At 37.9% G+C, this 26279-nt stretch overlaps 1 protein-coding gene across 5 annotated transcripts in view; it reads right to left on the reverse strand.

Annotated features, from left to right (window-relative positions):
- ZDHHC20 (zinc finger DHHC-type palmitoyltransferase 20) overlaps positions 1-26279 on the reverse strand; it is a 48871-nt gene that overhangs the window by 10058 nt on the left and 12534 nt on the right. For 2 of the 5 annotated variants that reach the window (XM_056501385.1, XM_056501377.1), the window contains exons 2-9: positions 21046-21072; positions 16226-16320; positions 11986-12106; positions 10628-10697; positions 9482-9514; positions 8524-8644; positions 2110-2242; positions 378-504 (exon numbers count right to left, since the gene is read on the reverse strand). In XM_056501385.1, the coding sequence (XP_056357360.1) occupies positions 378-504; positions 2110-2242; positions 8524-8644; positions 9482-9514; positions 10628-10697; positions 11986-12106; positions 16226-16320; positions 21046-21072 (727 nt within the window). Of the gene's footprint in view, positions 1-377; positions 505-2109; positions 2243-8523; positions 8645-9481; positions 9515-10627; positions 10698-11985; positions 12107-16225; positions 16321-20103; positions 20224-21045; positions 21073-26279 lie in introns of those variants that run through there. The other 3 variants (XM_056501402.1, XM_056501410.1, XM_056501394.1) reach the window with 3 other exon arrangements.

The following is a 26279-nucleotide window of genomic DNA, read 5'->3' on the forward strand; positions in this document are numbered from 1 at the left end:
AAGTTTTTCCAGGGGCAAGAAAGGGTGTTTTTAAACTGATGTTATTGTGATGCAGCTGTTTGATCTCCTCTGAGTTGCTGATTTCTGCTCTATAATCACTGACTACTACTAAAAGGTGTACAATTTTTGCAATATACTTCTCAAAGCTTTCAAAATTTCTGCATTTAAAAGGCTCTTGTCAAGAAGCTCCCTGTCTTTGAATGAAAACTCTGTGTAGAGTTTGATAATTTTCTCTTGCACATTTTCCCCGCACCAATATTTATTGTACCAGATATAAAAGTTGGCTTTTCAGCTGTGCTTTATTTTTTAGTAGAAAGGGAAGCAAGGTGGAAGTCATGGAATCAATTCCCTAATTCATTACTGTTCAGACTGAATACCTGGTAAAGATAGGCAGTAACCAATACTTCTTTTCATCACCAAAAACCTCCCTTAGATTTTTGCTGCATCCAAGAGAAAAGCCATTTTTATCAGGACCATTTCGAAATGTGGGTGCACGGAATGTTTCTGTAAAATAAAAACATGCAATTCCTTAAACCTGTAAGGAGTCAGGGAACATGAAGAAACAAACTCAAACTTCTCTGCTTTGCAAACAGTTTTGGGCAAGGTGAGGCAATCTTGATGTATATTTGAGGCGGGGGTGTTGGGGAGAAGAAAAAATAATCTCAAGTAATCAGAGAAAAAAAATCACAGGGTTAGTGAAAAATAAGAAAATCAGGTAAGCAGAACAGTTACCTTGTCAACTTTCTCTCTTTATATTTAAACAAAACAAAGCTAAGTACCATCAAAACTGAAACAAAGCTAAGGACCATCAGCATGCCAAAGAGAACCATATACATCCCTTATTCCTTGGTAACTTGCTCTTCTTCAGCCTTCTTTGAGCACAAGACTTTCCCTTTTAGGAGTAATTTACCATAAGCACTGCTGGACCTGAGCCCATACAGAAGAAGTTTTTCCACATCTGCCAAGTTAGGAAGCTGAATTAAGAGCATCCAGTGCTATCAGAGGAAGATGAAATCTATTACATTAGAAACAGACATACCATGAGCTATAACAAAACACCATCATTTTTCTACTTAGTCTAGTTATACCCTTGGCCAAGAACTGAGAGGACTCATTGCTCTCCCTCCATACCAATAGCTTGTCATTTTATGATCATGATCCAGAAAGCAGATGAAGTACTGTGTTGCCAATTATGACCACTGACTTTTGGGTAAGGAGTATGTTGAAGTTTTCTTCAAAGTTAAAAAGAAACTGAATATTCCTTATCTGTACATATGTTAAAAGAAAACCAATTCAAATAACTCTCCTGTCAACCAATCAGAAAAAATCTAGCAAAACTTTTCTAGTTGAAAATTATTTTACTTTTAATCAACCCACTTATTTTTGAGGTTAGAAATTTAAATTCCAGTGAAAGATAGAAGATTTTGACTTACTCAGTTGTAGAAATACTCATCAGTCCCTGCCCCCCAGACACTGCAAAAAACACTCTCAAGTGTTTCCTAGCAAGAACTTCAAATATTTTAATTAAATGCACATAGCTTGGTTATGCTGATCAATGCCATCTAAAATGTTTACGCATAAAATTGTGGAAATTTCTTATTATTTAGGAAATGTGCATCAGTGTTTTCATTTTTATCACACTTTTATATGCCACTTCCTAATAATAAGGCCAGTTTTCTTTCACAGGATTTAAGAACACTCATTTGTATCTAGTTCAAAATGTAGTACAGGGTCATGTACAGGAGAGCCCTTGGTAAGGGCTACCCAGCTACTCAAAGTATTAGAACAACAGAGTAGCAAGTAGCAATTGGGTTACATACTTCACATTTTAAAACCACAACAAAAATGCATGGTGCCTCAGAGGTCTCAAAAATACAAACAAAAGAAATGAACAGTCATTCTGAATCTGAATGCTTGGCTCCAGCAAAGGCTGCCCCCACAGGCTTCATTTTCCCATTTGTTTCACTCTTAATTACTTCCACCAAATATGCTTTTTATTGCACAGTATTGAAAAAATCCACTTATATGTGATGACATATCATGTAGGCCTCAAATTCTGAATTGTTGTTTTTCTGGACAAGGAAAAGCTCCATATCCCAATGAACTGACCTATAGTTGATCTGTTTTTGCCAACTAGCCAGCAGTGGTAGCTGAAGAGTGACAGTATGCTGATGAAGAACATGGCTGCCACAAAGAAAAGGAATAGTACGTGGAACTTTGCATGGGTATCTGGCAATTCATTCTGGGGAAAAAGAGAGAAAGAGATTAATATGTTAACATTTCCTAGCAACTAAGGCAGTATTGTTGCTGAACATTTCCTGCCACACCCAGACTGCTACAGGTCTTTTACCTCAGTTTTTGCCAAGAACGAAAAGCAGCAGCCCAGCTTTCCTTTGGTGTCATGTTAAACTGGAAAACAATAGCATTTGAATCTCATGGGTACCCCTACCCCATGTTCATTACTGTGAGTGCACATGTTCATCCGTGGTTTTCAAATGCACAGTAGGGGGCAAGGCAAAACATTTTCTAGACCAGAAAATTTTCACTGTGCAGCCACAGCCAAAGAGACATAGGGAAAATATGTCCAAAGTCACTTCCTCTAAAGGGGAAAAAGAAGTGTAACTCCTGCCACAAGGTAGTAATACTGAACCTAATTCTCAACTGGTATATTGAATGTAAAAGGTTGTCATGAACAAGTCCTAAACAAGACATGGGATAGGTTTTCAATTGATGACCTCTAATGTTTAATAAACCAGCATGTACCTAGCAAAACAAATTTGTCACGTCTGACCAGGTAGAAGTGAATCACCAGAAATCTATGTGATAAACAACAAATTCAGTATAATCACCATAAAGAAACCAACGCCCACCCACATCAGATTGTCGATTCCACCCTGAACTATTTTCAGACTTCCAATTTCAAAAGGCCAATGGGATTTGTTAGAATACTATTCCAGCTCTATGTTCTCAAAATCACAGCACTTTCAAGCAGTTGACCTTTAACAACATTATGAAAGCAGAAAGGCTATTTTTACTCAGCTGTTTACTTAGCATTACTGCCATTATTTTTTCCATTAGCGCATTCAGTACACCCATTTATCTACGGCTGGCTTTCTTTAAGCTAAAACACATTTCAATTAAGATCAAGTGCACGCAGGTATATCCATTTCCCTCTACATGGCTTACATTTATATAGGCAACAGATTACTAGTCTCCTTCCTTCTGTGATGATGTAAATACCTGCCATGAATTACTGGACTAGAAAAATTGTAGTAGTAACAATATTTAAATAATGACAGCAATATTAGATTTTACCTTTGGACAATTCTCTGCAGCTTTCCTGTGGCAAAGCTTTGCGCAAAGAAAGACAATTTATTAAACACTAGTATTAAGTTAAGACAGAGTGTTTGAAAACAGCACAGGCTTTGTTCAGAACAAAATGGTTGGTCTGCAAATGTGCTCTTGGATGTGCCAATTTCCACAGCACATCAGCATCTTTAGCCCCTGTTCTCCAAGAAAATGAAGAAGTACACAAGAGCCCGCTACTAACTTCCAAGGGCATGAAATTTTCTATTAAAGCATAGAAGTATTGGAATTCAGATTGTGACTGGATCACTTTCAAGTGGTTGCTCAGCTTGGACAGCATGACTCTACCAATTTCCTTCTTTGCCAATTGTTTCCATCACAAGTAAGGTTTATGTGATTATTCTATATGATGAAACCATTCACAAAAGTCTGAAAAGCTCAGAATACCCCTGAGGTATAAAGTAATGGTTTATTAATTACAAAATCTTTCTGACTTTGGAACAGATCCATTTATCATTAGATGTAGTTTCAGTCAAAACAATAAAAAATAAATTGCCATTCTTTGCACAATTTTCTTAATTAAAAAAAGATCAGATAACAAATCAACATAATTTTTCTTCTTCCTAATTTCCTTCAAAACTGAGCAGTTTGTAGAATGTATCTTTAGTGTAACACCTGAAATTGAACCAGTGCTTGAGAAAACAAAGGAAGAAACAGGAAAGCTGGATTCAAATTAGCTTTTAAATTCCAAACTTTATACCTAAAGAGTGGTATCTCGGCTAAGATGCTTGCACTTACCTAATCTGTTGTAGGCAAGATGTGTGGCTTTTAAATTACACTAATATGTGCAAAAAGCTTAGGGAGAGCCCAAGCATCTACATTAGAGTCAGGCAGATATACAGAGCATTTTCACAAGTGCTGGCTCTTAGGAGGAACAGATAATCCTACAGTAAGCACATGACAAGCAGAGTCCAGCTTTCTATACTGTCATTTAAGTTCAGCTTCCTTTTTACTGGCTGTTTTATTATTTACTGACAATTCATGCAACAGTCTCTCTTCCACCTGCAGTAAGGATATGCTGTGTTTTGTGATCCACTGAAATCCAGCCTAGTAAAATACTCCAGTTGCTGCTTATTCCTAAGCTTAGTGTTGAAGCAATAGTAACTCTTTCTACCTCAGAGCACACTGCAGTGTTCCCCAACTGCCCACATGACTTTTGTAACTTGAATTCCTATGACTCTTTTGAAATTACATATTTAAATTAAATAATTCTCTATAAGGAATTCTCAGGAGTTAATTTTGATACTAAAAAAGCAGCAGCAGCTTAATTTTTGTGTGTTCTGTGGGTCAGAAAATCTAAGTTTATTTCACTTGTATTTTCCTAGACTAGCAGCTCTGTAACCTGGAGGATTTTTTGACTTATGCATAATTAATCTGCATGATCCCCAGGGAGCATTTACCTCTTCTGACTACCCAGTTTCAGCTACTGGTTGTAACTTCTTGAATGACAGTTGCAGAACTGAAGCATCTTTCAAAAAAGACCAACTCTTTACTGGAGAGAAGCATCCAGTCATTGAGTGTGCATAACAAGCTTATTCACAGTGGAGTTCTAGCAGCAGTCCTCGTGCCCCCCACATGTGAAACGAGAGTGAAACTTCATACACTGGTTGTTTAAGATCATTATGCTCAGCAGCAGCACAGAAGCAGAGACTTGCAGGTGAGAGAGCTGCAGAGTTTACAAAAGGAAGCAATTTGCACAACACAATCTGGACTACTTAGCACAGTAGGCTGAAGCTAGTCACTATTCAAGAGTCCCCTAGAAACTCCTTCACAAACAGAGTAATTTGATTGGTCTCAGGTCACAAAACCCCTCAAACAAAAAAGTGCTGTCTCAGCTTGATTTGTTCCTCATTTTTCAGTAGATAGGTTTAACATAATCTTTGAAAAAAGCTCAGATCTGGTCTACATCCTTAGTATAGGCAAGAGGAATGAGTTGTAACTAATGATGCAGAACCACTCCTTTTTTTTTACTCCCCTGTTGTTAACACAACCAAAGTTTTGCAGAAGCACATGCTATCAACCCAGGACATGGATCACATCCTTTATTTAGCTATCTTTTATTTAGTTCAGGATTGAAAATTTATTTGGAGGACAGTGAAAGACACTGAAAATGACTGGAAAACAATGTTTTCAAGGAGGTGGCAGAGCAGCAAGAATAAGACTAGACATAAATATAAGCTGGGAAGCACCACCATACACTGTGTAAACAAAGGCATCAAGCACTGGGCGTCCAGCCAGTGCTGGTGTTTGTGTCAAATACATTTGGTTAAACTGACATTTTATCTTTAACAATCTCTGAGGTAGAAATAAAAATGTCATGAGTATAGAAAAAGCAGTTATGGGCATACATAAATAAATAAATCAATCACATTCCCCTGATCTACAAAACAGATTTTAACATCAGCATTGGGGTGCAAGCCTTTGATAAACATTTCCAGCCAGTGCAGTTGTTCCACTATTGTATGCACAGAATCTATTCCTTTCTCCAGCATTTCTGCATAGAGCATGAAATGTGCTGTGTAAAGGTCTTGCACGTGCAAGTGAGAAACACAAAGGCTTTCTTCAATAGAAGAATTTGGTAGGTGTGCATGTCTCACAATGCTTCCAAGTATCTGCATAGGAGCATTATGTCTCTATGGAAGTATTATCAACAGTCCAAAACAATGAATTGCTACATTTGTGTAGTTAGCATATACACCTCCACAACCTCATTCATTACAAGTTCTTCCCCCAGGCTACATTCCCCAAGAAGCAGTCCATACTTCTTTCCAATACTGGATATATCCAGCAGTTTGTTGCACAGTCTCCGAAAATCATCTGTGAGGAAGCAAAAAGTAAGCACTACTTTCTGAAGGTATACTGTAACATTTCCTATAGTCAAGCTTTGGGGAGAAAAAACAACATTGATTTGCCCAGTTTTAGAGCATGATGCTGATAATACCAAGCTTGTAGGTTTTTAATCCCCATACAGCCGTTTACTGAAGAGTTGGACTCAGTGATCCTTGAGGGTCCCTTCCAACTCAAAATACTCAGTGTTTCTGTGCACCTAGACAGCCTCAACAGAGAATGTCCGAACAGCAATCTGTCTGATGCTGTAGCAGACAAAGCTGAGCAGTAGCAATATACTGAAGCAGTCTACAGATAGCACATGTCAGCAGCATTCTGCTTTGGTTTGCATACAGATGTAGAGAGAACCCTGAAAGAGAGCATTTGCCTAAAAGCTAATGTACAAGAGACATACAAAACTTTGCAAGCCTACATGATTATGAAGCTGTCACCCCTTTCTGGCAATGTAAATCAGTTAGAAGATCAGGAGAGTCTTAGCTTTGTGAAGTGGGTGACTTAATATGAGTAAAGTGAGTCAGAGACCTACTCTACTGATAAGATCAGGGCATTACCAGATTCTGTCATGGAAGTATCCGGAATGGAAAGCAAGTACACAACTACATTGTCTATTGTTACATTTCAGAAGTAGCTCATTCTTGCAGGAAGCATTTTTAACAACTGAATCAATAATAAAAAAATAATCCCTCTTAAGTTTACTTCCTCTGCTCAAGAGTCCACTTCAACATTGTGTCCGATGAGCTTTGGAAGAGTCCTGCTGCAAATGTTTGTATTCAACATTGGTTCATTGTAGTTAGCTGTCCTGTGGCCTTTTTTGCTGCGCTAACAATTATAAAGTAAGGTAACAAAGCAAATTATTTTTGCTTTTTTTGCTCAAGCACTGACTGGTAAATGTGAAAGAGTGCATCTACAGTTTCCTTAGAAATTGCATACAAATCACTGGAAAGCAGCCAGGCAGATGTTTGGAAATGGCACATTCACAGATTGAAAATTTAACTATTTACAGCCAAGCAAGACTGAACAGTAAAATCAGACCGCTTAATTTGAAATATCTTTCAAGCTACAACTGATAAACACATTTATGGCTTTCATCTCACAGTAGTGACAGCTCAATTCCCACATGGCTCCTTGCTCTCCAGTAACAGGCTGCTATACAGAACTGACAAGTTAAGAGAAACACAGTACTTTGGCAGATCAGACCCACAAGTTGAGATGAAGACCAACTTTTTTGCACCATTTATCTTACCTAATGTCAGCTATCTCAAGGTACAGCAATTTTGAATACATGATCAAGCTTCTCTTACTCTGACATGGCAGCAGCCTTTTGCTCCAATAAAGCAAATATCAATATCTACTGTTGCAGATAATTACTACTTTTCCCAGTTACTCTGACAGTAGCCAGCATCTAAGAAATAAGTGGTGTTATTTACCCAATGATGTGATTAGAGACCCTTCTACTTGTGGTAATTTTTTGCACGCTCATTAAAGGAAACCGATTAAGGGAATTCTGCCACTAACACTTCAGCCTAGAGATAGGAAGGCACATTACAAGTTTCTGCAGATGAAAGGGAACAGCTACAGAAGGCACTCTATTCAGCCTGGAATGTGACTGGAGCAAAACTGATAGGAGCAATATAACTGACATACAAGGATGGTTGCCTTCACATAAATGTTATTAAACATACTGAGATGGATGTATGTGTATTAACCATTTGACAACTGATAACAGTTGCAAGGAAGATGTATAGTACTGTATATATCTTAGCATTCTACTTATACCAGATCACAAAAGCCACTAATATGAAGTTCAGACATGCCTATGTAGGGACTCCAAAATGGAGCTCAGACAGTTCCCAACAAATTAATCTGCCTTATCTGGCAGCAGATTATCCATAGACAAGTCTGAGAAGACAAAAATATTAGTATTTCACATTTGTCAGTATTTTTATCTATCTAATCATACATATATATATTTGATTGTTTGATATGGTCTGTTCCTTCTTTATATATATATCTGTATCACATAGTCTCATAAAAACCTGAGCTGTGCCACTCTATATTGATGAGGCAGAGAAATTGCACAGTGTCCTCATCAAAACTCATTCCCTCAGTTACCCTTCCTGGGCAGTGTAATACATTTACTTCATCAAAATTCAAAAGGTTCTCCTGCTTCAGTCACTTTGATTGATGTCATTAATGATAGTGAACCACAGAACAGAGTAAATGGTGAGTGACAACATGCTGATGCAGCCTCCAATAACACATGCAAGATTAAACAAATGAAAAACAACCAAAAAAAGCCTTAGAACTTACTGTCCAAAACTTTATGAAGTACTGCAAGACTGTAGCAGCAACAAACAAACAGTACAGTAAGGAATACATTAAAAACAGGAGGAAGAATTTGTAGTTAGAAAATCCCACACAATTATTCACCCTAGAAGGAGGGGAAAGAAAAAAAGGTTACTAAGGTATACAAAAAATAAAACAAACAAAACCCCACAATACATTCAGCTTTTGCAGAGCAAAATGTGTATGATGTCAGTGGTACGTCTAAAACATTCTGGCACCAGTGTTTCAGAAGCTTTTTAAGCCACTGTTTTGAAGGAAATTTCTTTTCTGAGGCTGAATGATTTGGGCCTCTCACAAATTTTGTCCCCCATGATTCTGTAGGACAGGACTTGAGCTGGCAAAGCATTACAATACAGATAGTCTGTACAGGAAGCAATTCTGACTACAAACTAACTGCAGTTACCACATAAAGTAACATGAACCTCACCATCAATTCAGTGGATGCTGCTTTGGTTAAAAAACCACCTCTAAGTCAACTACTGGTAGTAATGTTTTACAAAGTGATAGCAGATAACATTTTTACTGACTACCAGTGAAAAGAAATGCAGAAGAGTCTGAGTGGGTCATACATATCTAGAATCGAAAAATGAATCTCCCATTGCAGTGGGTATCTCCTCTCCTGCTAATGTAAATAGAGTGTGAACAAAGAAAAAGAAATGCAAAAATAACCAAAAAAAGAAAAACAAAAGAAAGAAATGCCTTTTCTCACAGGTCTAGTTAATGCCAAGGTTTCTCTATATAAGGAGAAACTGCACAGTTTGGATGACTGGGCTTCCAACTCTATGCTCCAACACACATTAGGAACAAGATTTATTCCCACATAATAAAGAACTGTGAGAATCAAGGTTTAATTCAGAAGTGCATTTTTGAAGCAGTATCTAATCCATCACTCTTATACTAATTTTTAAAAAAATAAACTTACCATGGACAGTGGTGGTCCATTTTTAATACACATCTGAAAGAGAGAATTTTCAGCAAGTTAAGACAAAAATACTTTTTCTAAGACACGTAACTTTAGCTTCTACAGTTTTAGGTGTTTTTTTTTATTGATTGATATTTTTTTCAAGTATTTTGCCCTACTGTATGTTTTTCAAGCTCTTCTCAATCATACCAATTCTCTATATTAGAGCAGCTGTATTTTCACCAAAAAGGACCAATTGAGATTCAGAAGAGTTATGAAGAGAATTTATTAAATTAGCATGGGGAGCATTACTGAGCAACACTGCGTATCAGTTCATTAAGCCACACTAGTTTTATGTGCACACAGAGAAAACAAATCCAAAGGATTTTTCAGGGTTGTGTGGATAAGGTGTGTTAGCCTGGCATTCACTTCAACTAAGTCTACCTTTGGGCTATTTTTGCTACCATTTTGTTTGCTGCTTGCCTTTTCTTTTTAAAGCTAATGGAGGAAAAGAACAGCACAAAGGGCAATTCGAATAGTTCACATGCCATTTTAATCCAGTTTTAATGTAAAGGAGGATATCAGACATTTTAGACACAGAAACAGTCACTGTATTTACTAACAAATTTGATTTTAGCCAAAAGATGTGTATTAGGTTCTTCAATTAACGAGATTTCCTCAAGCTCAGCCTACTGAAGTCTCACCCACAGCCTCAGCATTCAGTGCCTGTGCAGACTCCTCTGATGACTCACAATGAAAACAGGGAATAGCAGTGATGCATTTGAAATATTAAAGGCATGTGATTCTACTGTCAATTTCTGAGATAAATATTTTTAGCATTATTAGTAAACCACATGTTTCAAAGCTAGAGAAACAAGATACAATGAAACAGTTCAATAATAAGCTTTTGCTCGTGCTGGTATTTCAGACCTACCTTCCTTTACTTTCACTCCCTGATTTTTTACTTTTAAATTGATTTATTTTTTAATATAAACTCTGTTTTACACAGCTACAAGCAGGTTTCCTAGAAAGTTCTGCCACTTTAGACAATAGGGCTGCACCATAATATTGCACTAATGGAAGGAACTGACCCACTGAAGGCATGAACACACTAAAGTGATGATTGCAGGAAAGAGAAAATCTGTAATTCCAGATGCAGTCACTTACACGTCACATGCAGAACAGTGGTGGCAGCGGTCAGGTTTGATCAGCTGGCATCGATCACAGTATCTGATTGCTGTATTTAAGTGCAAGGGTCAGGTCAGTAGAACTCATTTGATTTTATGAAAGCTTTTCCCCCTTAACATGGAATGAATCTTTAAGGAGCTTCCTTCCCTCCCCTGCCACACCTGCTCTCACAGACTGTCATACACCTAATCTCATACGATGTGTAGTTTTTATTTTTTAAAGAAATGTAACATATGAAAGTATTCAAAAGAATCTCTTACTACTCTACTGAGTCCATTTTCATTTACTCTTTGATTCCCAAGTCTTCTCATCCTTCATCCTCTGGCACAGGGTACTAAGGCATCTCATTTTCAGCAAGTCAACCTTCTGCACTGGCTCTCTCTATCCACTTCACCAAACAATGATCTAGCAGACTGTTCAGTAAATCAATTCTTCCTCATCTTTCCTGGATATTTTTAAACAGACCTTCAGGTTTTTCCTCAAAGGAAATAAGACATCAGCACAGGCAGCTTGAAAACAGGAGAAAAGCCAACACATACAGCTAAACAGAATTTATAAGCTTCCCAGATCACTCCAGAACTTAAGACTGGGATTCTCTTAAATGGAAGCTTGAATTCAAAAGAACCAGGTGTCCTCAGACATTGTTTGGAAAAGTCACAGTAAATGTTGGCAATGGTCATTCCGAGTATTTTATGCTTTTGTAAAATCTCTAAAGGGTTGCTAGTTTCAAGAAAGAAAGATATAGACACATATAAAAGCTATAGATTTTTAAAGAACATGTATATGCATGAGACAGCACTTTCTTAAGTGTTATAGATCTATAAATTAAGATCCATAAAATTGAATAAAATGCCTACATATATTAAAAGCAAATCCAGAAATAGTCCATAACTAGATTTGTACTGAATTGCAGATGGGAATGAAATAACATTTGTTTTTAAATTTCTAAAGTATATTAAGATCTTAAGTAAGTTTCTCCTCCTGCTGAACCAAAACAGCCCAAAAAGAAAAGTTTAAATGGGGATAAAAGTGATTATAAAATTGAGCAACACATTTGAATTTCCCTATTTCAAGCTATCTTAGCTACATTTCTTTGCTGTGTTTATTTTTAATTGCCACAGCTGGAGATAACTGCTGTCATCTCTCTTCTTACTAGAAGATAATTTTTTTTTAATTTCAAGTAGTGGCTTTAGGAAAGGACTGCTGTTTCTGTCAGGGACAGAACAAATAACAAAACATCATGGCATTTGCAATATGTGCTTAACATATTGTTCATTCAATGGCAACAAATGAATAAAAAGCAACTTCAGGAGCATAGAACTATCTTTATATCTCACCTCTCGATGCTGTTGTCGTATAGATAGGCAAGTCTTTAGCAGCTCTTCTCAAAATCTCCTGCTGGGATTCTGGTCTCTCTTCTTTTTCATATTGTTCTTTATCAGCTTTTGACAAACAGAACTAAGAGGGATGGAAAAAATGGATAGGAGGGAAGAGATTAATTATTAGTTTGTTTTCCAAGAAAAAGACCCTTTGGGTGCTATCACCCACTGACCCAAAAGCACCATTTAAACAAAAAGAAGAGAATGCTTCAGGAATTACAGAAGAGCCTTAAAACTCCTTGTCTCTGGGTATATTTTCAAGAAAACAATCTTTATCTCTGTTCCATTATCTATAGTATTTTCTCTTCAACACAAGGGAACACAGAGACTCATGGTGAGCTTCAAGGTGCAAACTTTCCTTTAATTCCTGATAAGCACAAATTAAATAAACTGTGAACAAAAGGAAGGTGCAACAGTCCTTTGCTGCTACAAGGCACTGAAGTTCTTTTATTCCACTTCCTTTCTAATACAGAGAGGGGTACAAACCAGATGGGGGGGAAAAAAGGCAGGCAGGGGGTGTGATGGGCTTCACAGTTTCAGCACAGAAGCTGAAAGAGTTTAACTGGAATTTTAACGTAGGAATAGTGAACACTAGTCTCAAAATTCTTAAGTTGTATTGAAAGCAACTTCAGCAAAGCCTGTATAGTTTGAGAACATGCTACAATTCTGAGTAAAACCTGACAAGCATTCCTGTTGAAACCTCACTGAAATGTAAGCCTTTACCAGGAAAACCTGGAGAGCTTTTCCTCATTTGTGAAACACTTAGTTTGGTATCCGCTGAAGCAGTATTTACCAGTAAGCCTCACAAACCCCTGCATGCTGACAAGGCCCTGTGCACTGGGGGCTGAAATGACTATTTTCTTTGGTATTTTTCTGTTCCAAAGCACTTCTAAACTCTGAGCTTCCTGCATGGACAAGAGCCCTCTTTATAAGCACACACAGACAAAGCATTCATGGTAGAGAGTGGAAAATGCTATGTGTGCAGCTGGAACAAAAACTGGCTTAGTGTGGTTTAGTATGATCGTATTTTCCTACCAAAAACATATGCACGATTAGTTCACATGGATTTTCCTCTCATCCTGTACTTTTGCCTCTTTTGGATTACAGTCAGTTGGCAAGCAACAACGAAGACTCCACTTACAGCAAGGAGGAAGCTGTAAGACATTGCTGCAATTTCTCTGTGCTATTTCCTAACCCAGAATTCAAGCAAGATGCCTCACAGAATCTAGTTACGCCTCCTGTCACATGTAGTATCATCCCACTTATTGAGCCTACGCACCCTTCAAGGCTGAAACATGAAACATATTTAAATAATACCCTTTCAAACAACCAGACACTAGAATTAATCTACATGAAGGGTGAAATTAAAGTTTCACATTTCAGCTATCCCCAAGAGTTTGACCTCATTATTTAAATTTAATCGCTCAGATATTTATTCAAGCGTGAAGACTGGAAACAATCACATCAAAAGTTTAAGGCAGATGAGAAGCATCATTCCAGCAAGCAGTGGTGCAATACACCTTAATCCCTACTACCCTTGTGAGTCTGCTAGGTGATGCAGGTCTCTGTGACCAGCAATCAAGCAGAGGTTGCAAGAAACATGAGAACTCCCTCTAGATGACATTTCAAGGCAAAACATTAGTGCACAGAAAAGGAACCAAATAACAAGATTTAAAAATTTTAAAATTTGTCCAAGTAACATCATTATTACTCCAAAAAATCCTGGATAGGATTTTGGTTTTCCAAAAAGCTACATTTCTGTTTTAAGTTCAGAACTTAATAGGGCTGTGAGACCACAGTCTCTCAGACAATAGCAGGATATGTTCAAAGACATCAAAAGTTGTCTGTTACTACACAGCAAACAGAATTCCCAATGAGGTTCAGCAGTTCTTATTGAAAACAGAAAGAATCCCTTTGTTTCCTTCCTCTTTCTGGATCTTGTATAATGCTGATTGTTCTTTCTTAGGAAAAATGTACAGGGATTACCCTAAGACAACAGCAGCTGCAGAATATTTTTTTTAGTTCAGTAGTAAGATCGCAGGATGTTATTTGTTTTGCAAGTATGGCCAATTTGAACAACTAAAAATATATACATTTACACTCTCAAACAATGGAGAGATTCTGAAGTCATGTTTGTTTTTAAGTATAACCAGCATAAATTACTCACTGGTACATGAACAGAAGGGATTTGCCTAGAAACAGAAAAAGCAGTGCTGGGTTTTTAATTTGGTTGGTTTTTTGCTTTCTTAAAAAAAAAAATAACTGAGTGTGTTTTTTTGTTGTTCTGGTGGGAGAAGTTTTTTTGTCCTTTTTTTCATTTAAAACTAGCTGTAGAAGAAAATTTTATTAAATCTGATCTGTCTCCACAGTTAATATACAAAAAATCCATTATGTGCCATATGCCCAAGCCATCCCTTTCACTTGCTGAATACAAAAAGCCTGCTACATCATCACTGCAACTACAGGAAAAGTAGTGTCAGAATAAGTTTGGTATTGATGAAGAATTCAAGCATATAGTAAAAGTAACTAGGCATTAGAGTTAACAGCAGCTCTAGTTCATATATCTTTATAAAACTTAGAATAACACCATTTCGACCACATTTTAACTAGTTAATCTGCTTAACTTTACAATTTTCCTGCAAAACCATTCCAGAAAAAGAAAAACCAAATTACTCTGAAGCCAAGCCAAGAGTTTAGCAATTCATTGAATTATAGAATCATTTAGGTTGGAAAACATCTAAGGTCATCAAGCCCAGCCATAAACCCAGCACTGCCAAGTCCACCACTAAACCACATCCCCAAATGCCACATCTATACATGTTTTCAAACCTCCAGGGGTGGGGATAAAACCACTTATCTGGGCAGCCTGTTCCAGTGCTTGTAACAACAAGCCTTTCAGTGAAAAAAATTTTCCTCCAATCTAGACCACCCCTGGTGCAAGTTGAGGCCATTTCCTCTTATCCTGTCACTTGTTACCTGGGAGAAGAGGCTGACCCCTCCCCACTGTCAGGCAGCTGTAGAGTGATGGGTCCCCCCTGAACCTCCTTTTCTCCAGGCTAAACACCCCCAGCTCCCTCAGCTGCTCCTCACAGGATTTGTGCTCCAGACTCTTCATCAGATTCATTGTCCTCTACTTACTACATCATGCAGAAATTCACAAGTGTTTTGAGGTGTTTCGCTTTATCTAACTCCAAAAATGTACAAATTACACATTTACATATTTTTGCAGTGGACTCTTGTTACCATAAAAGTGTCTCCTTTCATAAGTTACACCCTTCAACAGCTACATTTAGACTTTTTGCTTAGTTAAACAGCAGAATAGTGTGTAGCTTTTTACACTTTATATTCTATAGCTTTAACATACAGATCTCTAAGCCATAATTAAGCACTACAGAGCAGTGTTTGCTTTTTCTTCCAAGCATGGGAATAACTCATCTCAAGAATGTATAAGATTGACATCAGCACTGAATGTCCATCTTGCTGAAAACAGAATAAAAATTCAGCCCCCACAGAGCAACCAACACCTCAAACAGTTTAGGCAGTTTAAAAGCTTTGTAAAAACAAGAAGGAGAAGAGCAATATTCTAAATGCAGTGCCAGTATTTAACCCTTACATATACACACATTAGAGAAAATAGAAAACAAGGTAATCCATCCCAGGCTTATTGGAATTAATATGGTTCTTTTTCAAAACAAAACTACTTCATGCATTCTTTTACTATTATATAAAGCTTCTTTAAGTAGTCCTATCTCAGTGTTCCTATACCTTAACCTGTGACTAATAAGTGGGTTCAGTACTCCAGGTCATAAATATACATTGCATTACTACCCTTTCTTACTCAAACAACAGTCAAAACTGCCTAAAAAGGAAACATAAAAATGCTGTCACTGTATTTAATTTGTCAGTTTAAAAATTCCAGGTTTCAAGCAAGCTACTTCATAGCATATCACTGTACAAGACTGCCAAACTTGTGATGATTTAAACACACACTTCGTATAAGGAAATGTCATTACATAAAGCATATGGTATTTTAAGAGTAACTTGATCATTTTCATTCATGATACACTGTCATGCTGTTCTATTTTAGACAATGTGAAGGGAAAGGTGAATCATGCAGTACTGCAAACAAATTTCATCACTGAAAACAGTTCAGCTATTTATGAAAAAGGCATTGACATTTTCCTAACATTATATTTACCTCATTAGAGGGGGTTGCAGGAGATGTGAAAATTGTCTTCCCATAGGACCATACAAACATGACGAATGACAGATGAAAAACTACAAGGTAGACAACTGCAATAAAATACAAATAAGAACTTGGTGAATATAGCTGAAAAGAACAATAAATAAACCCCCGATCTTTGAGGATGGCTAAACAACTACACTTAGCACTCTAAGACTGTTAACTTAAAAAAATTAAATAAACACCCACCCTCACACCCCAAACGTGATGGCTGCTCTTCCTCAAGGAAATAATGTTTTTATTATAGATTCACAAAATGACCTTGAACACTTCCAGGGATGGAGCATCTACAACTTCCCTGGGCAACTTTTGCTGCTGCCTCGCCAGTCCCACAATCAAAATTACTTCCTTAAACTTAATTTATACCTGCCCTCTTTCAGTTTGAAGTCATTCTCCCCATGTCTCTGTAACATGTCTTTCCCCAGGACTCCTGTAGTCCCTTTCAGGTAGTGGAAGGTGCTATAAGGTCTCTCTGGAGCCTTCTCTTCTCCAGGATAATAAGCTCCAGCTCCCTTAGCCTGTCTTCAGCTGGAGAGGTTTTCCACTCCTCTGATCATCTATGTAGCCTCCTCTGGACTTTCTCCAGCAGGTCCATGCTCTCCCTGTGCTGGCCCCCAGAGCTGATGCAGCACTGCAGGTGGGGTCTCAGCAGAGCAGAGCAGAGGGGCAGAATCCCCTCCCTCCCCTGTTGCCCACATTGCTTTGGATGCAGCCCAGGACATGTTTGGCTTTCTGAGCTGCAAGCACATACTGCTGAGCCACGTGGGACTTCTCATCAACCAACAGCCTCGTATCTTTCTCCCCAGAGCTGATTCTCAATCCATTCTCTGCCCAGCCTGTACTTGTGCTTGTCCTGACTCATGTGCCAGACCTTGCACTTGGCCTTGCTGAACCCCAAACCCCAGAACTGAACACAGCCTCACTTCTGGCATGTGACTAATCTTTTTGAATAAAGATGATGCTGTAATTCTATTCTAGATTATCACAAAGTAATTGATTACTTACTGACCTACATAACTCAATTTAATTTATACTTCTAACAGAAACAGCACAGTATTGTGCCATTACAGAAGGCACTGGTCATCAATGACAGTCAAAATTCCCAAACAGGGGTTTGGAGAGTACACATCCTCTTATGCCAGATGTGAATTAAAGATTTTAATAACTTTCTTCTTTCAAATCATCTGAGAAATACAAGCTGGAAAAGTCCTACTACAGTCACAATGGCAACAAAATGTAACTGGCTTTAGGAGGGAGCTCAATAAATATTCTAATGAGTCTGCATGATATCTTAAAGAGCAGAAATCCGGACCTTATGACCCAGGAAGCTCCTTCAAATCTTGTTTCCTCTAAAGTTTTCTTTTATCACTTGTCAAGAGGAAACAGATCAGTTGTGCCAGAACAGCAAGTCTTAGAGAAGTAATATTAAATATTTATATTATCTTCATTTATATTATCTTCAGTTGCAGTTAAGTAGAAAATTTGACCTACTTTCTCTACAAATAGAGTCTTCTAAGAACTTTAAGAAGCTGTATAATGTACTTCATGGATGGCAAAAAAGGCTCAAAATTTTGGGAGCCTCCAACAGCTCAGAAAATGCTTGTGCACAATCACATGGGTTTAATTTATCATCTTTCAGGATTTTTCATTGCAATGAAAACAAACAAACTGCACTTGAGCTTTCATTAGAGAATTATTCTTTTTACATTTGCCTCGACTCCTCCAATCTTAGAGGTAGATTTGGCAAATTTTCAGCTGTGGAGCTGACTGAAAATGCCAGAAACAAAACCCCTTTCTAAAGCCATCCTAAATCTGTGTCCTGATTGGAAAGAACTTGTGTATTACTGTAGTAGGCATTGCATTATTAGAAGTTGTCTGTTATTAAAAACATGCTCTACCTTCAAACAAGTGGTTAAGCAATTAAAGCATGAGAAAATTGTGTGGAAGAGAGGAGAGAAGGACATAAAACTAGTGGAATCAGTGGCACAGATCAGAACTTTGGTGGAGAAGAGGGTGGGAGAAATTGAATAGAAGGAAAGAGGAAACGAGATACAGGGGAGGGCAAGGCACAGCAGAACTAGCTTACACAGTAAAAAGTTCTACTCTGTCCATAAAAATCGTGCCAGAATTCAGATTCTTTTGAAGGATTATTTTTAGTGCACACACAATGCGTCAATCAGCAGGACCTCAAGGCTTTGTCACAGGTTGTAAATGCCCCTAAAACACAGAGAATAACAGGGACCATGGGCAGCTGCGTCAAGAGTACAGATCTGTGCCAGTGCTACCACTACTTATTAGGTAGAGGCAGCTATTAAAGAGCTCTTCATGTAACTGAGCTCTTGCAATCTGTCATCATCATTAAAAGCCAAGGGCTGGTACTCAGTAGCCAGTGATGGACACCACCCAGGGAAAGACCCTGCAATTGGCAGTCATGCTCTACTCTAGATAAATTCTTGCTTCTCTTCCTACTTCCCATGCTGCCATTCCTACTGTGATTACACGTAACTGTCCTGTCAGTGCTCCCCAGGAAATGAGAGGGAGGGAAGATACCATTTTTAACAGCTTTACTTTAGCAGTCCATCTACCCACCACTTTGGGTATCAGTAGCTCCTCTAGACATTACTCCCTGAAGCATCTTGCATCTGTCTCCAGTACAAACGTAAACCGGATTCTTTCCTAGTCAGCTCATTTTCTTGTAATTACAAGCTAGATGGAAAATACAACAAAAACCTCAAACTCCAGTATCTGCCAGTTTAGCCAGACTCAGAGTCACAAGGAAGTCCTGGCTAAACTAAGACCATCCAGGATTCGCGGTGCCATGCTGCAACTAAGTGAAGTTGGTTCTCTTTAAAGGCACTGATGTATACTATACCAAATTTATGGCCTCAGGAAGACAGTGTCTTAAGACATGCTTTCAGAATCCTCTTAAAATATGCTAAGCCCTCCTAAGATTTACCCTTAACATTCTTTTCTGAATCATTCTTAACACTACTTCCAAGACGGAGTCAGATTACAGAGGCAATAACATATAACAGTAGTATATTACACTGTTAACAGAAATTCAGAGTTGACTTTATTCCCCTATCCTAATGGATATAAAGCTAGACAAGAATATAAAATTACAAAATAAAAAATTAGCCTTAATGGGGTGAAGAAATCACCACTAATTTAATCAAAAGTTGCCATTATATTCAAATCATTTTACTGTAGTACTTATTACACTGAAATCTGGAGCAAAATACACTTGCTAAGATGCACATTATTGATTTGCATTGCAATGTTTCTGGTACCTTGGTCTTTCAACTCTTCTGATGTTGATTCCTGGATATTGTGAGCTGGCTTATAAGAACTTTAGAAAACTTATGCCAGCTTTCTTTTCAAATGAAAAAAGACTTTATGTGTATTTTTAAAATCAACTTTCATGGTTGACTAATTAATGCATATAGGATGCCTATGACATGATTCAGAATGGGAGGTGCAAACTTCATGCAGGTGACAGCTATTAAGAGCCTAACTGGTTCCACTGATGCTGTTACTCTCATTAATTAATCTTGCATTTTCCTTCTCTAGTAGATTTAGAAGAACCTGTTTCAGTCACATAGGCACTGCATTTGAAATAGAGATCTGACTATGTAACACAAATATTGCTCTGCCAGACTTCCTTAACTAATACATAGATCTTGCCTTTCCAGAAGAAATTAGAAAGTAAAACTTATTCATCTACAGGTCAACAGCAAGTGCAGCAGCAACTTGCAGAATTTTGTGAAGTCAAGGTAAAGCCCAGCTATAAAATGGGATGAAAAAGTCCAGTGTAACACAAGCTCACATCTTACATGGCTTACAGTTTATTCTGAAGATTTTCCTACTCTTTCAGTTCTCCATTAGAAATTGAAAAACAACAAATTCCATCAAGATTCCTTCTTTTTACAGTGTTCTGGTAGATGTTCACCAGGAAGAAAACTGCTAAGATTAGCTTCCAGTTCTGTGCTCTTCTGCAAAATATTTAAGAGATGAGAGCTTTTACCAGTCTGAACCAACCAGCCCTCTGTGGATAGTAAAGTGCAAATCTGTGCTTAGTCTACCACTCATGTTCCCCCATAAACTGGAATAAACTCCCAAACAAATATCCCTGCAACAATATGCTAGAATTTTTTTTTTGTTTGTTTGTATCTCTGTCACTGTGCACTACTACCCATTGTGGAATATACCTGCTAAAGCCAATATGAAGGTTAAAATTTCTCAAAACAAAACCTCAAACACTTGACCTGGAAATTTAAAATTATAATGTATAGTCTTTTATAATGTATACTTTTGAAATGGTTGTGCTTTACACAATTCTAACTACTCCTTAAGAATGGAGTTCTGAGAAATTTGGTAAGCTGTTTGGAAAATATTAAGCAGTACAACAACAATTCATCCAGACTTCTTCCAGAAGTCTTTCGGGTCACAGGCCTAAATAGAAAATGGAATTGTGGATGTGCTGCAGTTTCTTCTCTCCTCTCCTTTTTCTGTTTTTACTAGGTACCCATTTAAAAATAAATACAAACTTAAATCATAGTTGCATTACTTGCATTAGTCACAGGTCTTGTCATCATCCCAAGTTTGTGATTTTAGAAACAAAACAGACTCAACTGTACAATATTTACCTTGTTTCTTAGCACTCATCTATTCATTACACAGAGTTCACAAATAAAGGAGTACATTTAAACTCTAAGTCCCTTAGGACTGCATGCAAAGCAGCTATTCACATCTTCATAAAAACTTTTAAAAATTACCTTTTTCGGCAGTTGAAGAAATAGTAACTGGAAGAGAAAAAAAATATTGTTAGGTAAATTTGTACAGAATTAAATAATTGGCTAAAAAAGGTATTGACTTGTTCCAAAGCATACTTCAGGTGTTAGCAGAGCCTCCCCACCCAACACTGGAGTGAAACAGGAATCAATATTTCTCCTGCCAGCCCTGGATGCTTAGAGAATTACTGAAAGAGCTGAAGGGATGCAGTTCCCTGGGCTAATGAAGTGAGCACACTCCACAGACAATAAGACAGAATTTATGTATATTCCCCTTCCTATATGCAACTAACTTGTTCTTCTGAATCAAACAGGCCAACAGGTGTATCACTGGAAAGCAGAAAATGAAATTAAAAGTTTTGACAAAAATCCCTGTGAAACTGCTACACTTAACCCACTTCCTTAATTTCTCCCACCCTGACTTCTCTCTTCCTGTCACATACCATTATTTGCTTTTTTTCCCCCTGACCTGAATTCTTTGGGCATAGTTAAATCTCTCCACCTCCACATCTCCCACGGCCTCATCTCCTTTCATGCCAACAGCAAATTCCATTGTTCAAATCTACTTTGTATACTGCCTGACTAGTACATCTTCCTGCCCTCAGGCTTCTCCAAAACCTTCACATTCAGTTTATCAGTTCAGGGATGATGCTGAACAGAGAGCTGCAGTACTTGTTGGTTGCTGTGTTCATATCACTTCCTTTGCTGGAACTCTTCCTTGGACTGAATTACTGAAGTTCAATGAGGAAAGGATCCTTCCTGACTCCAACTTACATGGTAAATTTAAGCTTCTGGTTGTAAGCATGAGCAAAATCTTAACAGACCACACTGTGCCTCCTGCAGTTTACCTCATTACACACACACATTGCTTCCCCTCTCCCAGCTCTGACATTTCTACTGTCATTAACCTGGGTAACAATTCAAAAGAGCTTTCTCCAGATGCACACTAGACTCTTAAATCTGCATTGCAGACTTCCTTCTGAAGGGCTGCTTTGTTACAGAGGTGCCATTTGACACTTATCTGTAGATATCCACAGAGAAAGGGTCTACAACTGTATAATGCACCTGTGCCTCTTTTTATGGGCAACAAGAGGCATAATGAGATGGTATCTCAATGTGTAGATGACCTCTTTTTTTGTTCAGACATTTCTTGCCTCCATCCCTCTCCATTAAATATCTGTAGGCAGAAGCCTCTGCAGAGTTAATGGAAAAGGTTCTGGTTCCTTCCACCTAAAAATGAGGAAAAAATTACCATTTGGAATAGAACAATGTTGGTTTCAAACTCAAGGAGGTCAATCCTAAAGAAAAGCTTCATTTACTATTAGTTATGAATACTTGCACTGCCTGCTCCCATCTTTCTGCCTGAAACTCCACTGCATGCTTCAGAAGTCAAATTATTTTTAAAGCAAATCCCGTGAGTGTTTCTGCTTAAAATTTTACTAATGTATTATTTCTCCAGTTAACATGTTTCCAACAATACAAGGAGAAGATAAAAATTATTTTAAAAGTGAAAAGTAAAATAAGCTTGCAGAGTATGTTTGTTTTACTTAAAAATACTAACAGTACTTTAGATTTAACTTTAACTCATATCTTAAATAAACATCTTTGCACATATTCATTCATAAATATGTATTTCCTTGGACAAGAAATATTTAAAAGTTCTTAATTATCCTCTGTTGGGAGCAGGAGAACATGGTTATCTTTAAAACTTCAGGAAATCTGTTTGGAAGTAATTCTGGTTAAAGTACTCCTTAATTTTTAGCCTCATTTCTGCTCTCAGCACAAAACAAAGCTGTGAGACAAATCTGATGTTTGAAGACTCAAGACAATGAACCGTTTTACAAGCAAAAATAAGACAAAAAGAAAAAAAAAGAATGTTTTATCACAAGTGGTACTTCACTAAAAAGATCCCTAAATAGCATTCAAAAAATTAATTAAGCTTCACAGCACCAGGAAGATAATTTCTCTTTCATACATAGGTCCCTTAGGTTAGAATGCAGTTATTAGACTGTGTAGAACAATCTTCATTTGAGAATCTCCTGCAGTCTGAGGAAAAGTCCACATGGAAATACTTGTGATTTTTACCCTGTCTTAACATCCTCAGATGAAATAAAAGATGTCCTGATCTCTTCTGTCTCAGAGGGTCAAGCAAGTTAAATATTACTGTTTCTACCCTTTTCACTGTTCTAATGCCCACTGTCAAGCAGACTAAATGAACAATAACCCTAGTAGTCCAAATTCACTCAGCAGATGGAACATGAACAGTTTTACAGGATCTTTATACTACAAAGCAAAGCCTTTCTTCACATAAGTTAACAGTCAATCTTTATGTAAAAAAGACTTTCAAGTATTTGCTAGGCCGGTCATCTAATGAGAAGCTTTGTATCATCAAGAAATCAATTCTTGCTTTTGAACTCTTCTACATCACCGAAAAAAAAAACCTCACAGAACATGACATTGCCATTGTGGGCCCCATCCCTAGCTTGCAGTTCCAAGTTTGCTCACTATTATTTTTCTCCTCTGCTGCTTCTGATGTTTAGATATGGCTGCCAGCTCCTGTTAAATTAGTACCATTTTCACTTCAAACATTTTTGAAATATGGTTTCTTGTTTAGGGCATGGGATAGGGGAAAATCCCAAGGCAGCACTGACTTTTTGCTTATTGATTTTTTTTGAAAACCAAATAAACGCTGCTTATGATTTATATGTTAACCTCAGGATGCAAGAGCATTATACTCTAGACAGATGCATCAGCAAAAGTCAGTGCCTTAAGCACTGCAATCAACACAAACTGCCCATGATTCAGAAACATAAGTGGTGTAAAACAGCTGCTCTTTTGAGGATTTTAAAATATATTGCCATATCAGTCTACTGCTCAGCTATAAAAGGAAAAAATATTCTTTGGATTTGTTTCTTAGTATTAAGTTCCTGGTTTTGTTAGAAGACTTATGCAATTCTGGAAAGATATTGCCAGGGAAGGATAAAACATGACCAAGACAGTGAAAGCTGCAGTTTAGTTCAATGCAAAGAGCTCAGAAGCAGGCACTTGAATGCTCAGGCACATGGAGTTTCCCCTACGGCCTCAGAATTTCAGAGGATTCAACCTCTCAGTGCTACAGCACCAGGGGAGCTGAGCAAAGTGAACAAGCCCTGTCTGACTGACTGCAGTGCAGATACTGCAGTATCTCAGCTACTTCAGGGTTTCCAAAATCAGTCTGAGGAAGGAATGCAGCAAACCTGCTTGTAAAGAGAGGTAGACAGGCCTGCACTGAACTTCATGCTGCTGCAGCTTGCCCAGGGATGTACAGGTGCAACACACTGTTAGCTGGTCCACTGAGCAGCTTACCCTCTGGATCTCCCAACGTTTTGGTTGAACGATGAAGCACATTATTTGAAGCATGTGGGTTCACTCTCTACAGAATACTGCCTCCAAAATATACCATACAGCCCTTATTAGGCTGGATGCAAATGTACTTCATAACTCTGTCCACTTAGGGGACAAGCCAAAATTGCATGTTTGACTTTCACAGACTTTCTAAGTTGTCTTAGTTTTGATTTAGACACCTAGCATCACCCCTGGCAAAAAAAAGACACTTTTTCCTTTATGGCTCTAGTTGTTAGTTACACTTTCCTAGATATTCTTTCGCACATTATTGTCTGTTATCTTTCATCTCAACTATGTCATAAGAGGAAAGAGGCAGAAATTTTATCACAGTTTTATCACAGGAAACAATCCTGCAGACACAGGGACATTGTTAGCTGTATAACAAATGTAACTGGGGGAAAATGTCACTTGTTGGAAGTGTTCCTCTTGGAGTGTGAACTGATAGAAATGTCAACTTCAGAAGGCTTTGAAGCATTTTTTAAAGCTGCTTCAAGGAAACCTCTCAGAATATCTCATCTCTGAAAGAAAAATATGTTGGGGAGCTGGTGTGCTTTTAGTTTCAGGTTTATTTTCAGGATTGCTATGAAGTGTTCAAACATCTTCCAACTCACTGCTTAACAGGAAAAAACTAAATCTCTCTATTCTGAGGCAAAGAGGTGCTATGGTCTCCCAAGACCTTGCAAGAGGCATGCTAAAAGACATTTGCCTTCAAGCTTGGAATAAACTCCCTCCCCCCCAATCCATCTTCCTACTCCCCTAAAAGGCGTGTTCCAACCATAGCTAGATATGCTTCTTGCAGAGGAGGAAATTCAACTCCAACTAATATAGAAGTATAGAAAGGACAAGAACTGATCTTGTTACTGAAGTGCTATGCCTACTTCCCCATCCACGCCCACAGTGGCTCTTAGCAGGAGTCATACTTCAGTTATTCCAGCCTTTCCACAAATTTCAAAGTAATATTCACATTTTGGTTGATGTTCCTTAAGGGTGGGAAGAAGGAGTGCTAGAAATGCATTGCATCCCTTCACCAGATGCACAGCCTTAACTTTTCTCAGCTTCTAATGAAAAGAGTACAAATAAATAAATAAACACACACATATATATACATACCTATACATACACACACATATATATACACAGACACCCATATTTTCAGAAGTTACCAGTACTGAAATTCAACAGAAACCCTCCGCAGGCATTGCCCTGTTAGCAAAGGTAAGCACCACTAACATCACCTCAGCGTTTAATTTGTTCAGAAAATGGCATTTTATTGAAAGTGTAACTTAGGTATATGGTTACGTAATTTCCATTTGCAAACACAGACCTTAATCACTCACAAGAAGCCGACAGAAACACTACTTACTGATACAAGCAGCACAATGAGCAAATTTCCTTGAGCAAATACTCACTTGGCTTCTGTTACAGGGCAGCAACAGAACACAAAGACCTTAGCACTTCTCCACCGTTCTCTAAAAGCCTAATTCTGTGACCTTCCCACACCAGGATATTTCTCATTTCCCAACTGGCAGGCATTCACTAGGTGCTCTCCTCCCTTAACAGCTGGGAGTTGTTTTAGAAAAATGACTCAAGATGACTGAGTTGACAGTTTCCTGTAGCCAAAAGCCAACGCAGAAAGATGTTGCCAGGTCCCTGCTAAAAGGCTATGGGGCTCCAGGAATCACACACTCAATTGCCACCATGAATGTTCTTTGCAGAAATTTGAGTCATATGAACTTAGAATTACTTTATTTTCGTATGGTGCTAGATTGATGTATTTCAACTTCAAATGTCCAGAAAGAGGACACAGCTTTCCCCACTCCCAGTGCACTGCCAGG

The sequence above is a fragment of the Oenanthe melanoleuca genome, chromosome 1, assembly GCF_029582105.1.
Source record: "Oenanthe melanoleuca isolate GR-GAL-2019-014 chromosome 1, OMel1.0, whole genome shotgun sequence".
NCBI lineage: Eukaryota > Metazoa > Chordata > Aves > Passeriformes > Muscicapidae > Oenanthe > Oenanthe melanoleuca.